General features: G+C 42.1%; 1 protein-coding gene across 2 annotated transcripts in view; it reads left to right on the top strand.

The window, feature by feature from the left end:
* Window positions 1-212: 212 nt before the first annotated feature.
* The window catches only part of cntnap2b (contactin associated protein 2b), a 35687-nt gene continuing 14094 nt past the window's right edge, over window positions 213-21805 (top strand). For both annotated transcript variants that reach the window (XM_035527797.2, XM_027021188.3), the window contains exons 1-8: window positions 213-719; window positions 16807-16917; window positions 17695-17888; window positions 18697-18844; window positions 19342-19545; window positions 19839-20023; window positions 20764-20907; window positions 21376-21634. In XM_035527797.2, coding sequence (XP_035383690.1) covers window positions 632-719; window positions 16807-16917; window positions 17695-17888; window positions 18697-18844; window positions 19342-19545; window positions 19839-20023; window positions 20764-20907; window positions 21376-21634 — 1333 coding nt within the window. In that variant the 5' untranslated portion in view covers window positions 213-631. The remainder of the gene's footprint in view (window positions 720-16806; window positions 16918-17694; window positions 17889-18696; window positions 18845-19341; window positions 19546-19838; window positions 20024-20763; window positions 20908-21375; window positions 21635-21805) is intronic.

Below are 21805 nucleotides of genomic sequence, written 5' to 3'. Positions count from 1 at the left end.
TCATCGTCCTTATTATTCTGTTATTTAAAACGCCTCGCAACGGTTGAATCTCTGTAAACAAAGGCAGCACAGAAAGAAACGCGTATGTCCTCTGCTGTTAGCTTTTCTTTCTGTTCCAACCACCTTAAGAGAGTAACACCCCCCCCCCCCCCCCCCGCGCCGCCCTTCTTTGTCATTCTCACTGACTCGTGTCCCCCATGTGTGTTAGGTGGGCCGTACCAACTTACGAAACAGCGGGGGGAAATCAGGACCTCGTTAACTTCAGCACCTGGACAGCGACCATCCCGAAGGCCCTGGAAGTCGGAGATTCGCAGTGTAACAATGCAAATCGAGCAAACGGACAAGCGCCCAGACAAACGATGCTTCGCCAAGGGATGCTGTGAGGAACAATGCGGCTTCTGTCGTCGTCCAGGGCCTTTTGTTACTGGGTGATATTAAAAAAAAATTAAATTAAAAAAAAACGGCTGTTTTCCGCGTGTGGAGCGCCTTCGCTCAGCAGCATCCTCAGTATTGCTGAGAAAAAGCGCACCGTCTTGTGGGTTCCCTCCGAGAAGGGAGGGGTGCAATTACACCCTCGCACGAGGGGAAAAAAGGCACGGATTCCTTTGTTTACATTGGAATAAAAGTGAAGATGCGTCGGCTTCCCGGACCGGAGTTGCCACTATTGCTGTGGATACTCAACATCTATCCGGACAACAGTGCGGCACGCTCAGCATCCCGTGAGTACTAATGCAATAAAAGGTATTACACTACCTCCCTTGAAACCTCGTTGCCCGTGCGGTGATGGGGCATTGCAGGACGTCGTTCTGCGTCAGCGAGGAGCCCACCGGCCAACATATTCGAAGGCGCGGATAATCGATAGTCTTGAATTCATCGTTTGTAGAATGATAGGTTTTCAAGTTGAATCTTTGCAATCGGTTGTGTAACAAAGAACGCTGCTCTAACTGACACTGGAGAGCCATGCAGACGACGAATGCCCTAACGTGTTAGTAGTGCACAGACAGTATTATAGTATTTTAAGACTAATACATTCCCTGTCGTTTTGACGACGTGTGAGATTTTAATCCTAGACACTGTGTGGGACAGGTGTTTCGTAAGATTCTGACATATTGGTTTCCTTCGAGTCACAAAAGTTTACAGCGCAAGTGTGATTATTATTTAAATTTACGACGATGCATCCGTGATTATTAGGCGATACTCTCTAATCAGACCTAAGCCTAATTTTTAAGAAAAAAGCCCGGGGGTCAGTAATATCGTCTGAAGCAACGGGCCATCAATAGTAATGTAACATGCAGCCGTGCGACTAAGTCCACTCGAGAAAACTTTAATAAATAATTTTCACGAGGGATACAGGAAGGAAGAGGAGTCCCGACAGTCGAAGACAGGCAACTCTCATACTCCCAAGCGAATCTCTGGAAACCTGACAATGACTCTAATTGAGTGTGAAGTTACTTGCATCCAGTCTCTCTTCAAATTCAATTAAGATTGAATAAATGAGGTTAAAATCACTAAGATTTAAATATAGATTTCAAACAGCACGGTGGAACTCGAATTTCAAATAAAGACCGTTTTGATTTTAAGAGGTTTGGTGTTCATAGTTTATGTACTTTCAAAAGGCCAGTGATACCTATTTTAATCTAAAGTTGTTCAAAGTCTTATATAACTACTGCACCTCTAGTTTCTGTTTCTGGGGGACTATTTTATATTACTAGCAATTATAAAATGTCTGGCTGACTGTGACATGGAACTCAAAAATATGAGACCTTGGCTGCAATGTGCCCACTGCTTGATTTCAGTAGACCTTAGCAAAGGAGTGTCACATGTTCATTGCAGCATTCTCGCATCATAGAACCTGCGTCCATCTGAACCTGCACACCACACTTCAGTGCATTATTGAACATCTCCTGCTGTAGTGAAGGCACAGTGAACAAAGAATTGGCTCGACAGGGCACAGAAAAAATGCTGCAACACAGAATGTTACACAGAATGTTAAATGCTTGCCTTTGTAAGATGCTTTGGCTGTGAAATGGGTTTGGCCTGCTATAGCTCTTAGAGTTTCCAATTAAGTATTTATCCAAACCTAATGAAAACTGCACAGCGAAGCAATTTTTTATCTGTCTTTTTCCCCAATGGCAATTTAAGATAGCAAAAGCTGATATTATTAATGTGATCAACTTGCCTGTTGTGAATCCCCACATAGATTAATCTCAAAGAAATACTGTCAGTCTGGTTAAATAAAGCTCTTCAGTTTGGGGAGTAAACAGATAATAAATAGCTGTAAGACCTATATTACAGGAACCTAGGGGAATAACCTCAAACAGTAGAGGTCAGAGTCAAGATCACCAGTGAGATGCCACAATTAGTAACAGATAATGTGCACACAGAAGTGGCAATGTGCATTTCCATGTCCAGCAATACAGAAAGCTGGATGTGTTGGCAGATCACATGCAAACCAGTTATGACATCATTTTGCTAAAGTAGAAGAACTGGGAACTGGATTAATAGGATCAGACCATCCCATTAACAGCAACTTGGTGTAGAGATTACCACTTCTGCGTTTTGTGATGCTAATGAGGAAGCTTGTTAAAATGCGAGGCACCTGCCACCCCAACACGTCCAATCACGTGCCGGCCCTCCACCACCTCGCCCCTCCTCCATTCTCGGAGCACCTCCCTTTGTCAGCGCCTAGACAGACAGGGCCGAACAAAGGCCTTGGAGCAGGGAGTGGCCAAGCTTGAAAAAACACCTGCCCAACGTGTTTCGAAAAAGCATGAGCACGGTATATTTTCCACCCTTATGCCTACGCCATGCCTGAAAGGCTGGAGCGGTAGGTTATTGCTTGTCTCGCTCCACACTCCCAGGGGTTCACTCAGAAACATGGTGTGACAAAAAGGGAGCAAGGAAAATTGAACACTGAAAACCGAACTGCAGTCTATATTGTTCTCAGACAAAAGACACTGAGAATGAGCGGAATATTAAACTTGAATAATGATGGATAACGAGACATAAACATGTGTACATGTGCAAACATACATGCATTAATGCACACAAATATCCGTATGTATGCTTGCCCAATTAGGCATGTCCAGACATTACATGCATTAATGGAGCCCATGCATGAATGAAGAGGCAAACAGATAAATGAATAAGTAAACATCCCCTCCGACACAGTCAGGTCTTATTACCGCTTCACACTAGACGTTAACAAAGGCAGCAGACGCTAAGCCTTCAGTTACTTTCCCTGTCTGATTACGAGCCAGGCCCTCAGCAGGAGAGAGAAGAGGAGAGAGGGAGAGCGAAAGAGAGTACCATAACCCACCCACCCCCCCCCCAGCCAAGACAGTGCCCCTGTAGAGCGTCTGTGTCCTGTGTCCCATTCAGATCCTCCTCACTCAATCTGTCCGTGAGCTGGGCACAAGCAGACACAGCATGGATAGCGAGTCAGGAGAACAAAGGTTGAGCCAGGGGCTCATTCACAAGCTCTGTCAGCTCATTAATACAAGATGTGGCTGTTGATCCTAGGACTACAATCAACATCTTATAATAAACTCAATAACGCTTGTTGACTCAGCTTCTGACTTAATGATGAGGCAGTGGTTAAAGTTGTTTTAATTTATTGAAATGAACGAGGTTTGTATGAAAAGAGTAGATTAAAACAAAGCAGCGGGGTGAGGCATGTGGGGATGAAAACACATGAAAAATACATTTCTGATGTGTCTTTATCGTGTCTTGGGTTTTTGGGGGGATGTGTGGGGAGACAGAGCTGATTATCGCAATTATCAGCAATTATTGGAGGTGTCACGACATTGTTACATTATCTGGACACGAGCACTCTGGAAATTGTGTAACTTTCAAATACCTTCGGAACTTTTTATCTGTGCACTGAAAGCAAGGAAGACGCGGAATAAATACGGCCTTGTCCATGCAAAATCCCTCTCAAAGTGCTGCCACTTCACGCAGCACCGGCTGAAGTCTTTATGACGCTCGGCGTGAAAGTGTCAGTATCGTCAAGTCTCTTCAATTCTGCCGGCGTGCCTTTATGGTCGATGTGTTTTCACTTACACGACGGCTGAAGGAAGCTTGTGCCAGGAGATGAGCTCTTATTCAGGCGCAGAGAGTTTCGAGAGCTGTAAGCATTGATTTCATGGCCTGCCTCAGAGCTCCTCCAGAAGAGGACTAGATATTGAGATCAGCAACCACTGTAATGAGAATAAAAATGGGACTTGCCAGACGTTGCTGCCTGTCAGATAATGTACGGGTGCCAGAAAATGAAATTTTACATTGATTAACGATAAAAAGGTCTGGAGAAAGCTTTCTCACATGATGGGAGCCAGAATTGGATTCCTGGAAAGGCAGAGGATGGGTGAGAGCGGGAGTGGCTGTGTGCCAGGGCTCTTGTCCATTTTGTCCAATTGGGTTAGAGCGATGTACCGCAACCTCCTCTGTGTAGAAAAGTCATGACTTTTCAACACTTAAAAAGCTGTATTTCATCCAGAACCACTAACAATGCTAATTGGTGTGTAAGAGCTTGCAGGAGCCAGTTAGCATTATGTAAATTAGATTATGCAAATAAGACAACGCTAGCTTGGAGCCACTGGTTTTCATTTATTTTTAGCCATGTTAGCATTTATAGGAGCATTCTTATAAATGGAAAGGTCCTATGAGCCTATAAAAGCCTTTAATTCAGCCGTGTCCAGTTCCAATTCCTTGGAGCTACCAACAGACCCGGGTCTAGTACTCAGATGCAGCCTGGATACAGCTGATCCAACTCTGATTATGGGATCAGGCGGGTTAGACTGGGGTTGGAACTAAACTCTCCCAGGCTGTAGATCTCCTGCACTGGGCTTAGGCACCCTTATTTTAAGTGGAAAGTAGTGCCAGAGTCGTATCACGCACCACTCCCGGACGCCCAGCTCTGTGTCAACGGCAGGTTAGATAGTTCCGAGACGTGAAAGAGCGACCTCTATCAGCTGAGGACGTGCTTGGGTCCCCAGAGCAGTGTGCCTGGTATAGATGTTTGGGCTGAGAAGGGTCACCGTGAAAACTAAGTCAGACTCCCGATGAGACCCAGCTTCTGCTCGATCAGGTCCACTCCATCGGTCATGATGTGAGTCTCGGTCACAAGATCTTACAGTTTCCTGCACAGTCTTTTATGAAATATTCAAAAGCAGAATATACCTCACTTCAAACGAAATCGCATCGATTTTACTTGCTGGTATCCTCTTGATCTTTGGGCTGCATTGCAGTTTTATGCTTTTAAGAGAAGATACAGAATATTTCATTTACTGTCTTAGAGCAATGATTACAACAAACTCCAGATTAAAGGTTTTTGATGAATAGTGGCACAATGCCTCTAAATATTTATTTCCTTCATTCTTAAAATGTTCTGAGAGACACTGTCATTTTTAGGCTAGCTGATTTATTCGATGACTTCTCTCTGAAAATTCTGCAATTAGGTCTTTGTGTCAGTTTTACAGTCATGGCTGACTAGTCCAAGTCTGGCTCATAAAAGAAGAGGTCAGGTTAGATCGAAAATCAAATATGGAAACATGATATTGGGGTCAAGAAAGACTTGGAACCAAAGCCATGGGAGTGTAATTCAGGATCAACCTTATGAATATGTCTGGACTAAAATTCCAGAAAAAAATCCAAAATGCTGATGTTCTTTTCTAAAAGGAAATTGGCGATCAGCTGTTCTGAAATAATGACAGATCAGAAGATGCAGTAGGTTCAACAGTAGCCAGGCACACTGTTGTACGTAGTCACAAGAAGCATGATTTTGGTCAGTAGATGCTTGGCAGACAAAGTGACAGCATGTATATAGGGAAGCTGCCATAACTAACTTGTTTCTAGCCTTTGATATGATCTGCATTAGCATATAAAGAACAAAGGAATCAAAGAACAGTGTAAAAAAAAGAGCATTTGTTTGTTGCTGGTTTTGAACCCAGGTCCCACCAGTAATAAATATGTGCACTGACCGTGTGACCGTAGAGCCAGCACCCAGAGCACCCGTTTAACCATCCTGCTTTACAGTCTCAGTCACTCACTCACACTCAGACACTGACATCACTTTCAGGGCGCACACCGCTGCACTTCACACTTTCCATGCACTCCTCACTCACTTCATCCAGGGTCACACCCATGCCCATCACCAGTGGATGACGGATCAATGAGTGGGCAGCAGTTCGATCAGGCGATGCTGTTTCAGATTCAAAATCGGCTCACCTCTGGTTCTGAACAGTTCGGTCACTGCTCACAGTGACGTTTAGCTGATCAGCTGATGGGAAGATCTGTAAGTGGGAAATTGGTTGTTACTGATTAGTGTGGCTGGGTTTCAGAGTAAATTCAACATAATTGTCCTTATTCATCAAAGTTGAGTACAAATGAGTGCAGATTTGACCACCCAGAATAATGTACTCCAGTACTCCAGGTCTGATTCATAAAACTTTCACACAATCTCTGAGTACAATTGATGTCTCAGCTTCAGTTGTGTGAAAAACAAGTGCTTGCACACTGCCTCATTTACATATCATTTGCAAAGAACATGTCCTTAATTGCCCTCATATATATACTATTTGCATGCCCTAATTCATGCAGGTGTACCCCAGTAATCCAATAAAAAGCAAGCATTAAGCAGATTACTTACTCAAAATGCAAGACAAACAGAAAGTAAATCCAAAGGTTTACAAAGCAGAATTAGAGGTGACTGTCAATTTATTGTTAGTTTAAGAACTGATTATTAATTAAGATCCATGCAAATGCTATTGATGCTGACAGATTACAACGTTAACAGTAATCAAACTAAATGGACTACAATTTTAGTGCAAGAATTCCTGTGTGCTATTGTTGCTGTTGTTGTTGTTGTTATTATTATTATTCTTAAGGATCTTATTATCCTATTTTTTGATATAATTACTGATATCAGTGATCATATTGATAGCAATTTTATTTATCTAACCACAAACCAAACCAGGTTGTTATACTATTATGCTCAAATTTACACACAATCCAAACAGAGTTTGATTGCACAAATACATCAAGGATGAAAATGACAAATAATGAAACTGTCAGTAAAGTTGCAGACAGTTTATGCTCAGATTTGATCATATGCAGCTTTGATGAATGAGGGCCGTTGAGTCTAAAATTAGAAGGCAAGGCAAGTTTATTTATATAGCACTCTTCATACACAGCAGTTTATTTATATAGCACTCTTCATACACAGCAGCAATTCAGAAGGCTTCATATAAAATAATTGCTGCAAAGATAAATAAAACTATTAATAGTCACTGAAAAGATAAAATGAAAAATGATTTAAACATATTTCAAACAGAGATCTAAATAAATTAGTAACTAAAAGAACTGTTTAAATTAAAACTAAAGAAGCGGAAGGAAGCATTAAGTATTCTTTTTATTCCTGGAAACGTGTGTTAATGTAAACGAGAGACTTCAACCATGAAGATACCAGCAGCTACTAGAAAATATGGTAATAGGAACATTTTATTATCACAAGTTGTCACTAAATTGGCCCAGCTGAGTGAGTGGGTGTGCGTGTATGTGTGTGTGTGCCCTGTGATGGACTGGCATTCTGCCTGGGTTATGTTTCCACCTTCCACCCTGTACTGCCGGGACAGGCTCTGGCCCTCTGTGACCCCAAATTGAATTATGTGCTTTAGAGAATGAATGAATGAATGAATGAATGCCCACTATGTGATGCACTATTTTCTAACTCACATCACTATTACCATAATGAACATAATATGTTCCAGTGCAGTGTTTCAAATCAATACGTTTAAAGTAGGAGCTGAGTGTGAGTTTGTCTCCGTTTGCCAATATTACTGTGTTTCAGTAAAGGTCTTCTCTTTTGTCTCTGGGGGGTTTTCCCTGCTAAAGTTTCAGTAGCTTCCCCACCACATGCTGTATCATCATAGCGTGACTTCACCAGAGTGAGACAAGGTCACGCACTGTCCCTTACTGTCAGGTCCATTACCCTACATAGTAAATGAATGTTATTTTAAGCTGCATCAGTTTAGTGAATCTGAGGGAGAATACTTCCCCTAGATTGGAGTATCATGTATCATATGTGTATGTGCAGTTAGATATGGTTTCCTTGCATGTTTTAGAATACCATGCAACCCAAAAGAACCAGGTTATTATGTCGCAATTTAATATAATTGACCTTAAAACACTTGTGGAAACAATTTGGCATCTTAAATCGTCTAGACGTAGTCTTGATACTTTGCCAACTGACTCAAAAACAGGATCCAGTGAGTTAATGGGTCACTCCTATCAGGAATTTTCCCAAAATAACTAAAAACAGCTGCCATTAAGCCAGCCTTGAAAAAGAAACCTGTGGATGCTTCTGTACTTAACAACACCAGATCTGCCTCAAATCCTCCTTTTATATGTGGAATCATTGAGAAGGTGGTGTACAACAAACTAACAGATTTTTTATGTATGTTGGCTCAGGTTACTTTGTCAGGGTTGGCAGTTATAAACAGGATAGGATAGCCGTAACATGCAAAAAAAGGGTTCAGTTCTTGGTCCACTTTTATTAAATCTGCATATGCTCCTTTTAGGCCAAATTCTACAACATAAAATTTTCAATCAACGTTATGCAGGTTATGCATTTCAGATGTAACAACCACACTCAGTCTATGTTGCAGCACATAAATAACTTGATGAAGCAGAATTTCTTGTGTTCTAATACACTCACTTTTACCAGCCATATCAAATCAATCACCAAAACAGCTTCCTATCAACTTAAGAATATAGCTAGAATCAAAGGTTTAATGTCTCCACAGGAACTCGTGCATGTATTTATCCCCAGCAGAGATGACTACTGTAATGATCTAACTGAACTCCCCAAAAGAGAGCATTCAACTGCACCTTCTTCAGAATGCTTCTGCTAGAGATTTAACCAGGAAACAGAGAAGAGAGAACATTTCACCACTTCTAAAAGCCCTACAGTGGATTCCATTTACTTATAGAATTGATTTTAAAGCACTATTACTAGTATATAAATCACTGAATGGATTAGGCCAAGAATACTTTTCTGATATGCTCAAAGAGTAGAAACCAGGGGGTATCTTAGGCCTATGGACACAGGCACACTTGTAAAGCCTAGAATTCAAACCAAACATAGAGAAGCAGCATATAATGTTTATGCAATGCACAACTGGTTCCAACTTCCAGTAGAGCCTAAGTGCCAACCCCACATGCATTGATGTTTAAATACAGGTTTAAAATATTTGTGTTCTCTTGCTTATAGTTGAGATCTTGCACCGTGTGTTGGTAGCACTTCATTTTATTATTGCATTTTTAGTCTTTTTATATTTTTTATGTATTAAAAGATATTTTTTATGTATTTTATGCCTTACTTACCTTAATGAGATGATTACATCTCGGCATGTAATAACATTTATTATTTTATTATTTTAGGTTTGTGTAAAGCTTTTAGAACTGTCATTGAATATGAAAAGTGCTATACAAATAAGCATGCCTAGCCAAGATCATTGCCCAAACAGTGATGTACAAAATATTACAGATACAAATCTTAACAGTGGTATCAGCTGTCCCGAGTGTGCAGTATCAGGGCTCCTTCAAGTAACTGTCAGATGATGTGTCTGCATTATTAAGTTGCAAATGAGAACAGCTAGCTCCAGCCCTGCAACACTCGGTTCTTGTCGTAATGGAGCCGCCAGACAGAGACACCCCAGGTGTTCAGCATCAACTGAATCCTGGAGGCGGGTGGCATGCGATTATGCTTGCCATGGGCCACCTGTCCAGAAGCACGTGGAATGCAATCTGGTAGTGAGGCCTACTAGCTTTCTCGTCTGCAGTCACGACTCCGAGCAGCCCCCGCAGTCTGTTGAACAAGTCTGAGGGCCCTTGGCAGCTTGGAATCTCCCCAGAGCCAGAGGAAAGTGGCTCTCACAACTGTCGACGATGTCCACAAGGTTCTTGTGCTCCTTCCTAATAAATGTGGAGCTTTTAGTGGTTTTTGATGTGCATAGTGACAGTTGTTGAAGAGAGACGCATTTGTCTAAACCATTTTAAAGCTTTGTTTTGTTTTTAAATTGGCTCTTTTAAAAAAGCCTTTCAAGAGATTTACTTTCTCTTCAATCAACATGAATCCATGCTACTCCAAAGTTGCACAAGTTTCTTTTAGAGGTTCTCTGCCACACATCTTTGATGTTTGGGTAAAACTTCACCCATTCATTTCACTCTTCTATAATTTAGTCGTGTTACTGAGCAGGAGAAAAATAGCTTTCCCCTTTTTTTTGCTGTCATTTATAATTGTGATATGTCACGTCCGCAGACCTGAGCATTCCCTGTTTTCATGGCAACCGAGTCACGGTTTTCGTCCGTCTCCATAGTTCCCTGTCTCCTCCCCTTTCGCTGCAGCTGATCATCGGTTAGCCTTCATTAGTGTGTCTACTTAACCCCCGTCTCTGTTGCTTCGTTTGTCGGTCATTCATTGTCTCTGTGAAGATCTCGTCCGTCCATGCGCCGCACTCGTTCTTCGGCCCGCGTTCATATATTTTCTCCCCGCGCTCCGTTTAATTAGTTGCTTTCCTTGTTTAGTTCCCTGCTGTTCCCTCGTCTGTAGTACTTTGTGTGCTTTAGTCAACGTTACTTTGTCTAACTTAGTCTCGCCCTAAACCCTATTAGCCTGTTATTTTGTTAGCCTGTTCTATTCTGTATTGTGTCCCTGGTAAGTCCGTTTGTTACTAAACTTATTTTTCATTTCTCCTATCCGGTCTGTCTGTTGTCCATATTATGGCTTCCCCACTTAGTACTGTTTCGCATCACATCCAAGGCACAAGCACTTCGTAAGTGTGTTCATTCTTCACCTCCCTCATGTTACATGATACATGTGCTCTGTGTCTGACAGACTAATGGTCTGCTTGTCTGCTGTGCATACCAAACTGGACATAGTCTTTTTTTTTGTTTTGTTTTCTTTTACTATATATCTACCAATGCACTTTCTTTTTCTCCATCTCTCTATATCCATCTGTTTCCTAATATAATATAGATGGAGGCTACAGGCTGTCTTTCTCCTTAGCAGCCATTAATGAACAATGTACTGATATAAATTAATGCCCCTCTCTCTCACTTTTGAGTTACTGAAATGCACGGCAAGGTTGGGGATGAATACTGGTAATGGTCCAAATCTGTGAAGAGCTAAATTGCTTTTTTTGCTATAGAAAGCAATATAGGCTTATCTGTGTCTTTTCCTCTGGAGAATGGCAACATGCTTGAGTAACTTTATCACAGCAGCAGTGAGCAAAGCTCAACTAGCCTCCTGCTACCTGCTCTCTGGAATGGCAGCCAGACATAAGGCCAGCATTAATGGAAGCTTTTAGTGTTTAGGCTGGCATGGGGAAACTTCATCTGCCCACATTCTTTACACACTACTTATGAACGCTCATACTCTAGCAATGTGAGGCCTACACCTGCACTTGTCCGATTTCTGCATAAGTGCAGATCCAGTGTTTGGACATGGCTGATCCTAGATGAATGAATCCCGTTACATGGACTCGACAAAGGCCTGATTAGCTTGTTCCTGCTTGATTAATACTGACTCAGGTTCCATAGTTACACTTCCTCAGACTAAAAGTGCTGACCAAGGTCAGGTCGGGATGTTCGGTCCTAATAAATGGCATTTTATGGACATACTCTAAGAAGCATAGATATGAGACAAGGGTTGATGGGTTTAAAATTGCTTGGTTAAATTCAGGCACTTTTATAATTGTGAATTGCTACCTGGAATAGGAACCTGATGGAGCAGTCATTTGCTGCAGAGGACACTGGGGTTATTTTTATAATAACCTCAGCTCAGCAGTTAATCTAAATGCATTCATTTAGAGGTGAGTGTGCTCAGAAGTGTAATGAGGCGAGGTGTTGAATAAGGACAGTTCCTGGTGCTATAGATAGGCTTCATGACACAGACTAATGTTTGTATTGGTGAAGTGGTAATGAGAAGATATTATGGAGAATGTGATTATGGATCATGATTTACTGAAAATAGGCTCAAGCTCTTTCTCTCTCACTATTTGTGTGTGTAACTGTGTGACATTTTGTTTCACTCTTTGAGTGTTCTGCATGTCTTCCATGTACTGTTGGCAAGTCTCAAGATTTTTTAAGATTTCCATGTGTGTTTACATGTAATGTCATCTATCCCCAGTACCTACTTTTACCTCACCTTCTTCAACCACGGTCTCCTAATGACAAAATATTTCCTTCATCAAAGAGAATCACACCAAGTTCTCAGAGAAGGAATGGAGGAATATCTGGTGGTGACTCTCTGCCACTCTACAGATACAAATGACCTAATTGTTCATAGCATAAAGCATAGAGAAACATGTTTTGGAAGACTGATCCTGTTATGTACGTTTTCCTTTTACCCTATAAAGTCAAGGAGAACTGTTTCTTCTCCTGAGAGTGACCTCTGCTTCATCAGAGAAACTTTATGATGAATGAAACATTAGCACAGCTTGAAACTATGGGGAGAAAAGCAGCTATCTTCCATTCTTCACTTAAAATGAATGGTACATGTGCTTCTGATTGTAACCCCTGCCTGAGGTTCTCACTGATCTGGGGCATTTCTTTTCATGTTGATCATGGACATACTAGTTAATCACAACTATGCTATGCCAGCCAACCCCATCAGTATGGCATCATACAATATGGGATGCCCAGCTAGTGCGTGCTGGTGGCCACACGATGGAGGAGGGGGCAAGGGGGGAATTAAATGACAATAAAATGCCTTTAGTACACCTGAGATGGATTTTGGTGGGCATGTTTTCTTTGGGACATCTTATAGCATATTGCTAAATATTACTGAAAACGATCAGCTGTTGCGTCTTGGCACAAAGACCTTCAGTTTTCAGACTGAGGAGAAAGGGAAAAGTGTTTTTCTCACAAAAGTCCCTCAAACGATTACACTGATTTTCATGTAGCTGGCACCAATAAGAGGTTTCCATTTTTCTTTTAAATCATGGAGGCCAATGGTTTTATTCTTCTCCCATTACTGTATTGTCTCCAGCAATGCGTGGGTTTTCCTCTCGGTCAGGCAGCAGTATAACACATTTTTGTGAACACGGGCCAGTGTCAGTTTCCGTTCGTAGTGGTGGGGAATGATTTGGAATAGCGAATAGGAAAGAAGTCTGAGAAGTTTAATGGGAGTTATGAGTGATGTGACAAAGGCATTGGGCAGAGAAGGCTCGGCTGAACAGGTAGAGGGTAAAAGGGCTGTGGCATGCAAAAAATTCAGTAAGGAGCACAGTTGAGTGTTTTGGGTTACACACGAGAGGTTTTAGCTAAGATGGAGAGGTATTGAACTTGGCATTTTCTCCCAAATTATTATACAACAACAATTTCATTGCCCTCTAAGGCAAAAAAAAAAAAAAAAAAAGCTGGATGAATGTATTAAAGCACTGGTACATTTTCAATTTAGTGAATCATAGAAACCTATAGGCCTAAACGCTGAAATGAACACTGGTGTGTGTCTGGTCTGCACTGTTGGCTGGTTTACCATAAGGCTGAAAAGTAATGGAGGCCAATCCAATCGATACCAATGCACTTTGAGCTTCTCTCTAAGAGCAGGGGAGTCTGCTCCGTGCTACGGGACATGATTATTAACTTGCTGAATCGCATTTCTCAGTAGCTCTCCCTCAATCACTTCTGTGTCTGTCTCCTCCATTCCAAGCCACTGAATATTTCCTCTGCTACATTATAACTTTATCTGAGTATTACAAAACTCAGTGTGTGTGTGTGTGTGTGTGTGTGTGTGTGAGTTTCAGAATTCCATGGCACTTTAAAGCACTCATTTAGACTATACAAGTTCAGCAGTTCTCCACTGCTTTCAGTGTATGGCTTAAACTGGGGGCTTGACTTTTGCATTTTAGTAAGTCTGATGATGGTTGCAAGAAAATCTCATAATCCTCTTAAATTCCCTACCAAACAGCCTTTATAGTGCACTACTCTCAGGGACGTAGCACCACATTTTGGGCCCTGGGTGCAGTAGTCAGCTCAGGGCCACCCCCCCTTCCCCATATCTCAGACTCACCTGTTTTCAGAAATAAATGAGACAGAAGTTGCCTGCCCTCTTTTTGCTCTCTCTCTCTCTCTCTCTCTCTCTCTCTCTCTCTCTCTCTCTCCTTTTTTGCAATCCTGATTTTGGTAACTTTAACCAGCTCGGAATTGCTCGCTAGTTAGAGAAAAGCTAACAACATAGAAATTACACGATGGATGGACGATGAAATCACTTTTGCTTTTTTTTTTTGGCGGGGGGGGGGGGGGGGGTACTTAAAGGAAACTATAAGCAGTTAAACCGTTATCTTGGAGGACACAATCTGTTATCTATATTTGTTATTTATTTAACTGAGTATAAAAACTATAAACCAAAATCAGTTTTATTTCCAAGGCTACTAGAGGGCCCTCCATCCAAGGAGGGCCCTGGGTAGTCAGGTCCACATTACCTGCTGCCCAATGCCCCTGGCTACACTGAAATTAGTGCATCTAATATAAGTTTGTTCCAATGTACACAACAAAGACTTCAAGTTGTCTAGGTGTTTTCCACACCCACTAACCAAATAACTGGCTGATTCCATTAGCATGCCTCTCACAGAACTTTAGGTCTGCTATTATCGGCACAGTATTTGCACGACTGAAGCACAAATTTACCCAAATGAAGAATTCGTCATTTTGGTCTCCACTTCGAACAAGCTCATCACAACAAAGTTTGTTAAGTTGCCGGGCACAATAAGAACAGTGGATTCCTTTTGCAATTATAAGCGCTAATGGAGCACAGCATCCATTATCAAGCCCAACACCTTTTCATTCGACAGTGTTTGTAATTAGTGGAATGTTTTCCATTAGGTGCTCACATGACATGAATAGGAACTAATCACCAGTAGTGGCTTGTCTAGACAAAGTCCTCAGCCACCTGTTCAATTACTGATAAGAACAAAGAACATTTATTTCTGACCAGGCCTGACAGAGGAAGTGTTTGCATCTATTCTTTTAAATGGTTAAAGCTTCTAACTTGAGAACTCTTCCCCTGATAATTCAACTATCAGGCTGTCGATATGAGATTGAGATTTATACTTTCATCACGTTGTCCCTATGAGTCTTGGGATGGGGATAAAACATCAGTATGAAGAACAAGGTAACTTACACTTTTTATCCAAAACAACTTACAGTTCTGCCCAAACACAACTTAAGCAATTGAGGGCCTTGCTCAGGCACCCAACAGTGCCACCTTGGTAGTGGTGGGGCTTGAAGTGGTAACTTTCCAATTACTAGTCAAGTACTTTAACCACTGCGCTACACTTAGTAAGATTTCAACATTAACCCAATTAGGCAAGGTGAGGTTTATTGAAAAATGAAATGTAAACCAAAATCAGTTTCTTATTTGTGTATATATAATACACAATTAATCTAAATAAAGAATATAATAAGAAATCGTAATTGAAAATAATGAATAAAAAGAATATAATGGAAAAAATTAATTAATTAGTCATAATAAATTGGATTAATTGACCACTTAAAAGGGCGACAGTGAATTAATGTGCTGCTGAAGATGGACCAGAGCCAGATTGTTTTAAATAATTTTAACGCTAAGGCCATGGAAAGGGTTAAGAAATCTTTTCATATGAACACTCATAAACCCGTGATAATTATACACCCATGCTTTTTCTTATAGAATGAAAATATATTAATGTTGGTTCAAGAGCAGTGACCAGACCATGGGACATCTGTGGTTGTCTCAGCCTGTTTTTTCCACATAACGCTTGGCTCAAGATGTTGTACATGGATATGGCTAAATAGCTGGCACAGAGGGGTCTTTAACAAATGCGACTCAGCCGTGTGGGTCACGGGCGTAGGCAGCAGATTAGCCCATGTTTAGGATATGTTTCAAGGCCTTGGTCTTATGCACTGCTGAAATTCTCTGTGGCCATAAAACCATGACGGGAACACTGTTTTTGTCTGTGTACTTTGATCTGTTGCGATTTGAATCTTTAGCCTGATTGCTGGTGAGTGTGAATCATTGTAATGAATTTCACAACGTGAAATGTCACAGTAATAAAATGCGGAGGTAGGAGATTCACGTCAGCTGTCATTGGTGCACAGTAATATATGAGAAAATTATTAAATGTTTTTACATTGTGCGCATAGCATACTGCAATATAAGGGCAATGCAAATTTTATATCCATATCATTATTAGACAGTATATATATAAAAGTACTTCACAAATAAAGACAAATGATCTGTTGGCATCACCAACTGACAATCACTGGGTATTAGTTGGGACCACTCTCAATTTACCATTAACACTGGTACAGGAAACGCATGGATGTGAGTGTTCAACTCGTCTAAATGTATCAAGTACATCAGTGTCGCTGTGGTTTTCACATCCTTGTTACTGTTAGTTTGAGAACAACCCAGCCAACTGTGATCAGTAATGGACAGCTGATGAAAGATTAGACGACCAGGCTAATTTTCCATGCAAACCCAAGGGCTATAGACTGATGGTAGATCTACAATGCGCTTCTGAGGAAGTGATGTTTCTAATAAAGTGGCTAGAGAATGTATAATGTTGATGTTCCAAATTGTTGGAATCAGCAGAGGGTTCCAGATTTGATTCTCAGCAGTGCCACAACTGATTCAGAGTCAGTCGCAAGATTCTTGTAGGTCACATATAACATGTATGTAGAACTGTGTAATGACACAAAAACAACTGCCAAAAACAAGCTTGTGTGTGACGCTGCTGTGTCTTGTGTTTTTGGTTGACTTTCCAGAGCAGTGTGATGACGTGCTGGCAACTCCACTACCCTACAGTGCTTTCAGCAGCTCCTCCGTGCTGGCTCATGACTTCGGTGCCGGCTACGCTAAACTCTACCGCCGAGTTGGTGAGCAAGCATGACTCCCTGCATCTGTCTGGCATCTGGTAATATAGGTCTAAGTAGAAGGGACCGACACGGATCTGAGAGCAGCAGTGCAACATATTGCATTGAGATTACTAAGTACAGCAATTATGGCATGCCTGGCAATATGTCACCAGCAATTCAGTGTGCCCTTGATGTGACAGTGAAGACTAGCTTGCATTATTTTGACCAATATTGTTTACCTTTCTTCTGTCACATTGTCAAAGCATCAAGAACATCTGAGGCTGGTTGGGATGCTCACAACACAATAATTTGGTGATTTATCAGAGGGATTTATATTTATATATTACATCCTCGTGCAGTATCAGTTTTGCAAAGCCCAGTATCGCAATAATGATTATCAAACAATGTATTGTGCTGCCAAAAGCGTAGGGTAGAGCTATGATCTTTAGCAGCAGTCATTTATCTCCTGAATGAATGGCCCCTGTCGTTGCATCCTGACTGGACGGCATTTATAGAAGGGTATTGCATGGTGCAATGCCAGATGGGGCTATATGGTATAATGGAGATGGCACTTACCGTCAATACAGACAGGAGGGACATGCAGTCAAGTCTTTGTGGGCTCGAATTTATAGAATGCTGAACACTAAACTATACATGAGTCAAGGGGTTCTGACAAGCTATTGTGAGTAACTGTATTACATAATGATGGCATATAGATAATTTCATAGCGGCCTATAGTTAATTGCAGAGTGGGATATGTCAGATTCTGAGAGATATCATGGCGCTTTGTCCTCTAAGGCCACGGCGGCTGGTCACCACTCGACTCAGACAGGTACCAGTGGCTGCAGGTAGACCTCAAAGGCAGGAAGCAGATCACTGCCATCGCAACCCAAGGCAGATACAGCAGCTCAGACTGGACCAAGCAGTACAGGCTTCTATACAGCGACACAGGAAATAACTGGAGGCCTTATCGACAGGATGGCAACATATGGGTAAGTGCAGGATCAAATGATTTGCCTCTCAGAAGTGACAGGGATTTTATACATTTTAAATAACAGGACAGTGACATTATTGTGGACTCATCAGTTTCAAAGGATTTGAGAATTAATCCTACACATGGGAATTGTAGTTAGGATTATCCTATTTATCAAATAACATCCCCTGCCCTCCCTGTAGGGACTACGTTACTACATGGTTCACAGAGTATAGAGGAAAATTTATTACAACTGACATTTTACTTTGAACCTCATTAGTCATTATTTATATCAAATATAAGCACTGTTTTTCGCAGTCTTACAGACTAAGGGAGTGGAGGAGAGTGAGAGTAACCTATACAATCAACAAAGATTTTCTCCAGATATATTTTCTGCAATAAACCTAATTATCTTCATTCTTACCATACAATCCAAACATAAAAATCCATTCCTATTCTAATTTCCAAATAACATTCTCCCTATTCACATTTCTTTTTTGCATTGATACTTACAGGAAGAGATTGAATTTTTCTGCTCAGTACCAGAGGGTCCAGGAGTGGAGCTGAATATTACTACACTCATCACTCACATGTTTTTATAATTACCAGATAATACATATTGATGAAGGATCCTTAAAATAAATAAATAATCGCACAAAGCTAATGACCCGAAGTAAATTAGAATGGAGAATTGCAATTCCATGCGCAGTGGGCGCTGGGGCATTCCCTGACTTTTTTTTTTAGGCAATAATATTGTGTTGAGTTTTGGGACATGGGCCCCGTATTACTTCCGCGGTGCTGACGGGTCTGCGCTCTCCTCTCCTCAGACGTTCTCGGGAAACTGGAATTCTGAGACGGTGGCGCGGCATGAGCTGCAACATGCCATAGTGGCGCGGTATCTGCGCTTCCTTCCCCTGGAGTGGAGCGAGGAGGGCCGTATTGGGCTGAGGCTGGAGGTCTACGGCTGCGTCTACTGTGAGTGCGTCACGTGGTGCAACCGTGTGCGCAGCCTTCTGAGTGGCTTTATCTGGAGTAACGGCTTAAACCTCAGGCTTATTAGGCTCATTGTTCTTAAGTCATATTATTTAGTAATACTCTGAATTATTCAGTAACTACTGGAACTCTACTGAAAGCTATGTAGTTCCGACAGTGAAGAACGAGCCTAGACCCACAAACGGGTTCTTGGAAGGTAAGGGTTAATTAATATTTTTCGTAGAGGCCCCACTTTGTTTTGATTCATTACAACACACTGTTTTCATTCGGGATCGGGCAGAGTCATTACACCTACAGAATTACTCTCAGAATTGCTCTCTGTTCCGTTTTTCAAACAGCAATCTGCTGCTTAATAGAATATATTACCCCAAAATGTTAACGAAATTAACGATGAATGAAACCAAGAAGAAATGTGATAGGGTCTCATGTGCCTGATGCTACCCTTTTAACCTCCGCATACACTCCTGATGTGGTTTAAGGGGCGGATGTGATCGGTTTCGACGGACAGGGAGTGATCTCCTACCGCTTCCGACAGAAGAAGATGAAGATCCTGAAGGACGTTATCTCGCTGAGGTTCAAGACCAATAAAGGAGAGGGTGTTCTGGTCCATGGAGAAGGACAACAGGGGGATTACCTCACCCTGGAGCTACAGAGCACCAAGCTGGTTCTGAACATCAACCTGGGTAGATAAAGTATTCATTCTGAAATGCTAAGATGACACGATATTAAATCTGATGAAGAAAATCCTTCATAGCTTCAAAATGAAACCAAACAACTTTAAATTCACATGTCCACTGCATTAACTAACAGTCAGGTAGACTCTGACCTGAACTGAGACATGCTTGTGCACTGTTTTGAAGGTCTGTCAATGTCAGTTGCAGCATTCAGTTTATTCAAATACATTCATGTATACAGTAAATGGTGTCCAACTTTTAAAGAGCCACCTTTTTAAAGAGCTAACACCGGCCCACTCCAGGTAGCAACCAGTACGGCTCCATTCGGGGCCACACCTCGGTGTCCAGTGGCAGCCTGCTGGACGACGACCACTGGCACTCGGTGCTCATCGAGAGGTACCGGCGCAGCGTCAACTTCACCCTGGACCAGCACACACAGAACTTCCGCACCAACGGCGAGTTCGACCACTTAGACCTGGACTACGAGGTCAGAGCGCCGCGCTCCGCCACTCCGGTGCTCGTCTGTGAGCTTTACCCATTACGAAACGGGGGTTCTGGGGCAATATTTCATCGGGTTTTGTCTTGGGGAGTTTTTTGTGACTCAGGATACATCTGGGATTATTATTATTATTATTATTATTATTATTTATGAGAATCGGAATCTGATTTTTAAATGAGCTTCTAGCTCCCACTGCCTGTGCTGTCTGTCAGTCCCTGCAGGGGCCAGGGTATGAATACTGAATGCAAGCAAACTTATGGCTGAAAAATAATTAGTCAGCTTTTTCGCTTGATCGGCATTTCTCCGTCTCTCAACCAATGGCTCGCACGTTCCCTTCCAGTTTAATTCTATCACAACGACAAAAAGGGAACCCAGTTCCTTATCATAGAAGTAAATATAATTATTTGGTTTATGTATTCCCGTTGACTGACTAAGCTAACCTAGCAAGATAATGATTTCGCTCTACGATATATGAATGGTGTTTCTTCACATTTAAGTTATAACCTGTCCAAAACTTCCATTTAAAGAATTGAGATTATAGGCATTTGAAGATTAAAGTGGTGTATTGCCACAAAATGTTGACGATTAACTACTATAAGCTAGCGGGTGTCGGTTATCCTGATGCTGACCGTCACCTACTGGATCCGTTGGTAGCCATGCCAGCTAGTCCGGGTGAAATATCCGACTGATGCGAAGAGCTGTTAATGTATATGTACTTCACTTCACAGATCAGTTTCGGGGGTATGCCGCTTTCAGCTAAATCGGGCTCAGGGGGCCCACAAAACTTCATCGGATGCATGGAGGGTATCCATTACAACGGAGACAACATCACCAACCTCGCCCGCAGGAAGAGAGTAGACACTTCCAGCTTCGTAAGGCTCCAGGCTACATCTGTTTTTAGCAATTTAGCAGACCTCAGATTCATAAGGGTATTAGGCACCGAATACATATTTCACATCAGCGCTGACACTTATCGAACAAGATGTGTACATTTATGGGGTAAGGCTAAATTCTGAGTCCTGCGTTATTTTTCTGAAGGGATTTTTTAAAATCCACCCTCTCCTCAAGAAAAAAATTGATTGTATAGAGGATAAATTGAGAATCGCTTTGGATTGTAAAAAAAAAAAAAAAAAGAACCAGCATAGTCTCTAGCCTATTGAAACACAAACAACTACTGTGCACGTCAGTTCTTTCTCCTAAATTCATAGATATCCCAAGGTGAGATTCCCTGAATAACGCAAGGGATTCGACATCCACCCCAACTGGTTTTGTGCGTCCGAATGAATTTCCCAAGCTAGCCTAGCCACAGCTCGCGCTGTCGTGTCTCCCCCCTGTCGCAGCGCAACCTGACCTACGCGTGCGCGACCTCGCGCACCTTCCCGGCGTTCTTTAACTCCACCAGCACGCTGCAGCTGCCGGGCCGGTCCGACGCCGACACGGTGGCTGTCAGCCTGCAGTTCCGCACCTGGAGCGCCAGTGGCCTGTTCCTGTTTGCGCCGCTCATGCCGGGAGGCGTGGAGCTCAGCCTGGCGGAGGGCAAGGTGGTGGCGCACGTCTACGTCGGCCAGGGCAAGAACTCGCGCATCGACATCTCCTCAGGTAACGGCAGGTCTGCCGCTGATTTGCGGAGTTCGTTTGAAGATTCCTAAAGGCTTAGGATGAGACCTGCGTAATTCTCCTAGAAATCCTAGGTATTTGTAAATGGAGAAGGAATGCTAGCAGTGCTGCCTGTGGTTGTCAGCTTTGTCTGCATATCCGTTCTTAATTGCT

Source organism: Electrophorus electricus, chromosome 11 (genome assembly GCF_041902795.1).
Source record: "Electrophorus electricus isolate QZ-2024a chromosome 11, ASM4190279v1, whole genome shotgun sequence".
Taxonomy (NCBI): Eukaryota; Metazoa; Chordata; class Actinopteri; order Gymnotiformes; family Gymnotidae; genus Electrophorus; species Electrophorus electricus.
The sequence above is the reverse complement of the archived record's forward strand: the minus strand, read 5'-3'. Positions and strand labels throughout refer to the sequence as shown.